Raw genomic sequence first — 8,543 nt, forward strand, 5'->3', positions numbered from 1 at the left:
CCAGTTTACATTCCCATCCACAGTGCAGAGGCTTCCCTTTTCTTCACACCCTCCCCAGCATTTATTATTTGTAGACTTTTCGATGATGGCCATTCTGACGGGTGTAAGGCGATACCTCATTGTAGTTTGGATTTGCATTTCTGTGAGGATCCTTTTCAAATGAAAGTTCAATCCTGTCTCTGCTCTCCTCAAAGGCTTCCGGATACTTGCATTGGCCTGGAAGCCCTTGGGATAATTGTCTCTTACGGGAACACAGAACCTGCTTTCTTCCACTTTCAAGTCTTGGCTCAAACATCGCCTCGGGCACACTCTCAGTGACAGAAAATAGCCCCCAAATGTCACGTGTTCGCTCCCTGCCCGATGCTTCTCCAGACACATGTTACCATCAAACAGACTCAATATTTTTCTTTATTTTTAAAAAATGTTTCTATCCTTTTTATATCCAGAAGGACAGCTTCTTGATGACAGAGAGTTAAAAACAATTTTTTATTGAAACATAATTATTTACAAAGTTGTGTTTATGTCTGCTGTCCAGCAAAGTGGCTTAGTTACTCATATACATATAATACATGTGCTTTTCCATATTCTTTTCCATATGGTTTATCCGAGGATATTGACTATAGTTCCCTGTGCTGTACAGTGGGACCTTGTTTATCCATTCTGTATATAATAGTTCACATCTGCTAAACCCAAACTCCGAATCCATCCCCACCCGCCCCCCAGGTAACCACAAGCTTATTCTCTATGCTTGATGACGGAGATTTTTTTTTTTTTTTTTCTTTTTTTTTTGCGGTACGCGGGCCTCTCCCTGTTGTGGCCTCTCCCGTTTTGGAGCACAGGCTCCGGACACGCAGGCTCAGTGGTCATGGCTCACGGGCCCAGCCGCTCTGCGGCATGTGGGATCTTCCCAAACCGGGGCACGAACCCGTGTCCCCTGCATCGGCAGGCAGACTCTCAACCACTGTGCCACCAGGGGAGCCCGATGACAGAGATGTTTGATCCTGTGCTCACTGATGCGCCCTGGGAACCTCCAACAAGGGGGCACAGAGTACATGTTCAATAGTTCTTGCCGAATAGTCTATAATTAAGTGTATGCACTCTTCCATCCAAAACCAGACAGTGAAACACACACACACACACACACACACACTCTCACACACACACACACACACACACGGGGACATTTAAGACTGAGCCTGAGGATATGCTCAGGACTTGGAGAGGCAGGAATGGGGAGGGAAGGATGTTTCAGGGGAAGGGACTGCATATACAAAGTCTCAGAGTCACAGAGGTCAGGCCAGGCTGGGTGTAGAGACGTGGGGAGATGCAGGGAGAGGAGGGATGTGGGTGGAGAGTCCAGCAGGGCAGAGCCCGCCAGGGCTGCAACTCCAGCCAGTGGTGTGTGCACCTTGGTCTCTGGCCGTGGAGAGGAAACACAGCTGTCCCTGCTGTGCAACAAGTGGATGGTAGCGGTCTCTGCGAACAGTGCGGAGGCCTGTGTTTCCCAGGGAGATGGAGGCAGGAGGTGGGTGGGTTCAGAGACCCAGGGAAGAGAGGAGGCTGCTGGAACGACTGGGGTCAAGATGGGAAGGAGACGGGCATCAGGACGAGCTGTGCTTAGGAGGAAGGATGGACAGCACTTAGTGATTATTCGATCCTGGAGAAGAGGAGCGGGGATGAAAGGGGGCAAACCCCGTCCTTCCTTCTGGCCTTAGAGATGGGGGCCACCTTGTCATCAGTGTGACAGGGAACCCAGCAGAGAAGTGGGTTTGGGGAGGAAGATGGCAGCTCCACTTTGGGTACGCTGAGCAGAGCAATCCTGGGGGCCATTCTGGGGCAGGTGTGCAGTGGGATGTTGGGTGGTAGGATGCCGACATCACTCACCCAGAGGGGTAACCTGGAATGCCGTTTGCAATAGACGCGCCCCCTGCCGGCCTGGCGTTTGCATCTGACACGCCCCCTGCAGGCCTGGCTGCCTTCCTCCTGCGGGACGTCACTCTGAGCCAGAGAAGAGACCAGGCTCTGGTCAGATCGGGTGCCGCGGGCCGCAGACTCACCCTGTTCCTTGTTCAGGGGCGCGGGGATGACTGAGGTGGGAGAGGGCAGGTCTGGCCCCACAGACACTCTAGAGCACAGCGGCTACCCTCAACCCTGACACTGGGTGGGGAGGAGACCCTGCCCCAGGGGACTCCTCACCGACCCCAAGCCCCGCACCCCCATTCCCCCTTCCCGTCAGCCTCCTGCCAGCCCCGCCCCGGCCCCCTCCAGCGCTGGTTTCAGGGTGCAGCCACCTGCATCCTGCCCTCCCCACCCCTCCCCTCTCCCCTCTCCCTGGGGGTGCTCACAGGAGGGCGATGAGGACCAAGAAGAGTAGCGGGATCTTGACAGCCGCTTCCCAGATGGCCATCAGAATCACCTGTGCTGCGACGTGGCCCGACTGCCCTGCAGGAAAGTGGGACCAGGATGGAATCATCTGCTCAATCCTGTGTCCTTCCGCTCCCAGGAGGACTCTGGACGTTGGTCTTACAGGCTTTCCTCATCCACTGGATGCCGAACCCCGTGTGCCCGGGGTATCAGCCCACCCCATGCCCTTACCTTCCAGCAGCTGAACAGAAAACAAAAATGCATAAGTTGGACTTCATAAAAACGAAAAATTCGGCTCATCAGTGGACTGAGAAAGTGAAAAACCAACCCCTTTAATGGGAGAAAATATTTGCAAACCATAGATTCGATAAGTGTGTGATATCCAGCCTATATAAAAGCTATACGAAAAACAATTCAAGAACAAAAAGACAAACAACGCAATTTTTTAAAACGGGCAAAGGAATAAAAAAATTCTCCAAATGACCAATACGTTCATGAAGAAAATGAACAACGTCATTACTCGCTCCATAAATGTAAATCAAAACATGATGAGATATTCCTTCACACCCGCTAGCAGGCTCGAATTTTTTTTTAAGGAAAATAATGTCGACAAGGATCTGGAGGAATTGGAACCCTCATACATTGCTGGTGGGAATGTAAAACGGTGCTGCCAGTGTGGAAAACATCTGGCATTTCCTCAGAAATTTAATATTAGAAACTACCATTTGACCCAGAAATTTCAGTTCTAGGTACATGCCCGAGAAAACTGAAATCAATGATACAAAAAAAATAAAATAAAAATAAAAAGGAAAAGTATAGCAACGTTCATAGCAGCATTGTAAGAGCCAAAAAGTGGAAACAACCCAAACGTCCATCCACTGCTACCTGGATGAAGACAAGCTGGCGCATCCGCGCAATGGAATATTATTCAGACAGAAAGGAACTGATACTGATACACGCTCCATGGATGATGCTTGAGAACGTTTAGCGAGAGAAGCCGGACAGAAAAGGGCACTGTTTTGTAACATTCCACGTGTATGAAGTATCCACTATAGGCAGATCCAGAGACATGGAGAGCAGCCTCCAGACCTGGCCACAGCAGAGCCATGAGGTTCTGTGCCCGTGGACATTCCAGAGAGACAGAGAGCACTGTGGGAGGCTGAGGGGCCTTGCCTCTCCTTCCTTCCAGGGAGGGGGACTAAATCTCCTCTCCTGGCCTCTACTGGCCTTGTCCCTCAGGGTCCACGGTGATCTTTTGTGCCTCAGAAGGAGGTGGCAGCAGGAAGCTTCTCAGACCTCCAGGTCAGACCCAGACAGCTCTCCTGGCCCTGCCTGGTGGCACCCCAACACCCAGGGCAAGGGATGTGCGTCCGGGCGTCACCTGTCAACAGTGTGGTGGGCACTGCTGAGACAGCCCTGATGGGGCTCTGTCCAGATGGGGGACCAGATGTTATGACCAGTGGGAATACAGCAGTGAGGGGAGCGCTGGGCTCCAGAGAGGGCTCAGGGTGAGGGCTGAGGGGCTGACAGTCACAAAAATGGCCCAAAGAGATGTTGGGACAATGAAACTCTTCTGTATGATACTATAATGGCAGATACATGTCATTATACGTTTGTCCAAACCCATGAAATGTACAACAGCAAGAGGGAACCCTAACGTCAATCATGCACTTTGGTTGAAAATGACGTGTCAGTGGGGATTCATCGACTGTAACAGGAACCCTCTGGCGGGGCGTGCTGTTGGGGGGAGGCCGTGCGTGTGTGGGAAAGGGCAGCGGGGACGAGGGAAGTCTCTTTACCTTCTGACGAATCTGCTACGAACCTAAATCAGTTCCTGAAAATAAAGTCTACCTAAAAAATGCCCCCGCGCAAGGGGTGACGGAGAAAGATAAAGACCATATTTGGAATGGGCAGGGAGGGAGGTGTGGGTCACTTTGGCAAGACCAGAGTCAGAGGATACGGCAGGAAGAGATCTAATGGGGGCCTTTTGTGGCTAATTGCAGGACCACACCCGACCTGCACCATTTGAGCTCTGAAAGTGCAGCTCTGAGCCAACCTGGAAGAGACCCCACTCCACTCAATGCCCCATGGATGGGGGGCTCCGTCTTACCTGTGCCATCCCCTGAGCACACACCTCTTGCTGGGCTCTGTGGAGCACCTAGCAGTGGAAGACAGTGTTTCCTTCCTCAGTGAGAGGACTGGGGTGAGATAAGGGTAGGCATCCCCCCCCCACACACACCCAGAAGCCACAGAAACGCAGGAGGGACAGGGCTTCTGTCCTTCCAGGCCCTCCTACTAAGCCGGGTCTCCAGGCAGCAACACCAAGCACCCCCGGCCTGACCCTCCTGCCCCCATCCCCTCACGCCCCGGGCATCACGGCGCAGCGCTCACAGGTGACGCTGAGCTGGATGGTCCTCTCCACGATCACACCGCTTGCGGGGAACTTCACCTGACAGGTGACATTGGTGCCATTGTCCTGGGGCTGTGGGGTGATGGTGAGCACTGAGGACAGGTGGGTCCTGGGGCCCAGGGAGGTGAGGGCGGCTGACGTCCAGGAGAAGATGGGGGGCGCGCCCTGCTCACAGGCCCAGGGCACAGAGCAGGTCAGGTTCCCGGGGCGGCCCGCCTCCAGCGTCGCAGGAATGAGGATGTGGGGTGTGTGGTTCAGGGCTGATGAAGAGAGGGGGAGACGGGGTCAGGAGGAGGGTTAGAGGTGTGCCCTGAGATAAGCTTCAGGCTTTGGTCCAGCCCGTCTTTCTGAACCCCCACTTGCTCTCCCCCCGACCCCTCCCAGGAGGGGGTCCTATCCGAGTCCTGCCCTGGGGCTCCAGGTCCTTCCCCTGAGGTCTCTCCCGGACCCCACTCCTTACCCGTCACATGCAAGGAGAGCTTGTTAGACTTATAACTCCATAATGCCTTTCCTCTTTCCACACGAAAAAAATATGAACCTTGATCCCTCCTCCTGGCGTCTCTGATGTCCAGGGAGCAATTGTTTCCATGGTCCCCTAGGAGGTTGAATCGGCCTTGGGTCTCTTCCTGAACTTTACGATGTCGGTTGTTTGTGGCCACAGGGGCAGCCAGCTTCACATTGGCCCCGTCCTGGAACCAGTAGCCGAAAGCTGGGACAGAGTTGTCCCTGGTGTCCCAGGGAACGTAGAAGGAGCAGGGCACGTGGACACACAGGCCCTCCTGCACCGTCACGGACTCCTGCACTTCCAGCCGGTATCTGCTGTCCTGAGCCAGGGACCCTGCGGGGAAACGAGGGTCAGCCGCAGCCCCTGCCCTGCCCACCCCTCTCCCCGCAGCCCACCCACCTGCCCACAGCAGGGACAGCAGCAGCGGCAGCATCTCTGAGACGGAGGGCTTCTGGGCGTCCTGTGTGTGAAAAGAGAAGGGGAAGGAGAGAGGGAGGTAAGGCTGCGGGGAGACCCACGGGAAGTCGGGAAGGAACACGAGACCCAGGTGTTCACAGAAGAGGAACTGCAGAGCCGGAGCTTGGCCGCTCCCCGCACAGAGCGGACGGACACCCCTCGGTCCAGAGACCCCGGAGTCCTGCCCAGAGAGGAGCAGGCAAGGAGGAGAGCCCTGCCCTGCCCCCCATCTCACGTGGGTCCCTCCAGCACCAGAGCCTCTGAGGACACGGAGGCGTAGGACACGGTGAGCCTCCTAAGGTCCTCCCGTCTGAGCACCGCTGTCTACACCAGGGAGCCGCTCAGCTCCTGTCTTGACCTGGAGGGTCCCAGCCTCACCTAGACCCTCGGGTGGTCGGTCCCGCAAGATGTCGGGTTCTTTAGTGTCTGTGTGAGCGTCTGGGGCAGAAGACAAGAAGGGGCTCCTGGGTGACGTGAAGGCAGCCGCCAATCATGCCTTCACTCCTTCCCCCAACACTGAGCATCTTGGGCTGGTGACCTGGAGACCAGAAGGGCTACGGCTGGCCTGGTCCCTGCCCAGGAGATGCTCCCACCCGGGCCCATCACTTCCTCCCCAAACAGGCAGCGCTGTCGGGCTTTAGAGCTGCATCAGTGGTGAGATTGCCGAGTGTCCGGCAGCATACTGGGTATTTTCTAAAGATATGATATGGGATGTTTTTTTAACTTCTACTCTGCTGATTCCCAAACTTTCAATGGCATCTTCAGAATAAAAACCATGTAGCATCTTCATGTAAAACAACGGGAAGCACATGTTCTATGTCAGCGCAAAGGAAATTTCTTTTTTTAACGAGCCTCCAAATTATTTAGTTTTCAATTTAGTTTCATTTTTATTTTGTATTGGAGTAGAGTTGATTTACAATGGTGTGTTGGTTTCAGTTGTGCAGCAAGGTGATTCAGTTATACATATACATATATCTATTCTTTTCAGATTTTTTTCCAATATAGGTTATTGCAGAATATTGAGTAGAGTTCCCTGTGCTATGCTTTGTCCTTGTTGAGTGTCGATTTTATATATAGCAGTGTGTATGTGTTAGTCCCAAACTCCTCATTTATCCCTCCCCCATCCCCTTTCCCCTTTGGTAACCATACGTTTGTTTTCTATGTCTGTGAGTCTGTTTCTGTTTTGTCAATGAATTTATTTGTATTAGTTTTTAGATTCCACATGAAAGTGATATTATATAATGTTTACCTCTGTCTGACTTACTTCACTTAGTGTGATAATCTCTAGGTCCATCCATGTTGCTGCAAATGGCATTATTTCATTCTTTTTATGGCTAGGTGATATTCCATTATATATATTCATATATATATCTCACATCTTTATCCATTTATCTGTGGATGGACACTCAGGTTGCTTCCATGTCTTGGCTGTTGTGAATAGAGCTGCTATGAACACTGGGTTGCACATACCTTTTTGAATTAGAGTTTTCTTCGGATATATGCCGAGGAGTGTGATTGCTGGATCATATGCTAACTCTATTTTTAGTTGTTTTTCTTGTTTTTCTGTTTTTTTCTTGCAGTATGCGTCACTGTTGTGGCCTCTCCCATTGCAGAGTACAGGCTCCGGACGCGCAGGCCCGGCGGCCATGGCTCACGGGCACAGCCGCTCCGCGGCGTGTCGGATCTTCCCGGACCGGGGCCCGAACCCATGTCCCCTGCATCGGCAGGCGGACTCTCAACCACTGCGCCACTAGGGAAGCCCGATGACAGAGATGTTTGATGCTGTGCTCACTGATGCCCCCTGGGAACCTCCAACAAGGGGACACAGAGTACATGTTCAATAGTTCTTGCCGAATAGTCTGTAATTAAGTGTATGCACTCTTCCACCCAAAACCAGACAATGAAACACACACACACACACACACACACACACTCACACGCGGTGACATTTAAGACTGAGCCTGAGGATATTCTCAGGACTTGGAGAGGCAGGAATGGGGAGGGAAGGATGTTTCAGGGGAGGGACTGCACATACAAAGTCTCAGAGTCACAGAGGTCAGGCCAGGCTGGGTGTGGAGACGTGGGGAGATGCAGGGAGAGGAGGGATCTGGGTGGAGGGTCCAGCAGGGCAGAGCCCGCCAGGGCTGCAACTCCAGCCAGTGGTGTGTGCACCTTGGTCTCTGGCCGTGGAGAGGAAACACAGCTGTCCCTGCTGTGCAGCAAGAGGATGGTAACGGTCTCTGCGAACAGTGCGGAGGCCTGTGTTTCCCAGGGAGATGGAGGCAGGAGGTGGGTGGGTTCAGAGACCCAGGGAAGAGAGGAGGCTGCTGGAACGACTGGGGTCAAGATGGGAAGGAGACGGGCATCAGGACGAGCTGTGCTTAGGAGGAAGGATGGACAGCACGTAGTGATTATTCGATCCTGGAGAAGAGGAGCGGGGATGAAAGGGGGCAAACCCCGTCCTTCCTTCTGGCCTTAGAGATGGGGGCCACCTTGTCATCAGTGTGACAGGGAACCCAGCAGAGAAGTGGGTTTGGGGAGGAAGATGGCACGTCCACTTTGGGTACGCTGAGCGGAGCAATCCTGGGGGCCATTCTGGGGCAGGTGTGCAGTGGGATGTTTGGTGGTAGGATGCCGACATCACTCACCCAGAGGGGTAACCTGGAATGGCGTTTGCAATAGACGCGCCTCCTGCCGGCCTGGCGTTTGCATCTGACACGCCCCCTGCAGGCCTGGCTGCCTTCCTCCTGCGGGACGTCACTCTGAGCCAGAGAAGAGACCAGGCTCTGGTCAGATCGGGTGCCGCGG

The 8,543-nt window shown here is 53.5% G+C and overlaps 1 protein-coding gene across 1 annotated transcript; it reads right to left on the reverse strand.

Annotated features, from left to right (window-relative positions):
- Positions 1-1,640: 1,640 nt before the first annotated feature.
- LOC137215480 (myeloid cell surface antigen CD33-like) lies at positions 1,641-5,791 on the reverse strand. The gene is made up of 8 exons (XM_067720759.1): positions 5,679-5,791; positions 5,235-5,612; positions 4,756-5,034; positions 4,475-4,522; positions 2,346-2,442; positions 1,966-1,998; positions 1,885-1,931; positions 1,641-1,657 (listed from the first exon to the last, which is right to left on the reverse strand). Exons 1-8 carry the CDS (start codon positions 5,710-5,712, stop codon positions 1,641-1,643), a joined length of 933 nt encoding a protein of 310 aa, XP_067576860.1. The 5' UTR covers positions 5,713-5,791.
- Positions 5,792-8,543: the final 2,752 nt, after the last annotated feature.

The sequence above is a fragment of the Pseudorca crassidens genome, chromosome 20 (assembly GCF_039906515.1).
Source record: "Pseudorca crassidens isolate mPseCra1 chromosome 20, mPseCra1.hap1, whole genome shotgun sequence".
NCBI lineage: Eukaryota > Metazoa > Chordata > Mammalia > Artiodactyla > Delphinidae > Pseudorca > Pseudorca crassidens.

What these genes read in the sequence shown, in the direction of transcription:
- LOC137215480 (XM_067720759.1), bottom strand. Translation starts at nt 5,712, where the DNA reads ATGCTGCCGCTGCTGCTGTCCCTGCTGTGGGCAG. An exon ending in GCTGTCCCTGCTGTGGGCAG is followed by an intron (nt 5,613 to 5,678) that starts GTGGGTGGGCTG and finishes GTTTCCCCGCAG; the next exon opens with GGTCCCTGGCTCAGGACAGC. An exon ending in TTGGTCCTCATCGCCCTCCT is followed by an intron (nt 1,999 to 2,345) that starts GTGAGCACCCCC and finishes TCTCTGGCTCAG; the next exon opens with AGTGACGTCCCGCAGGAGGA.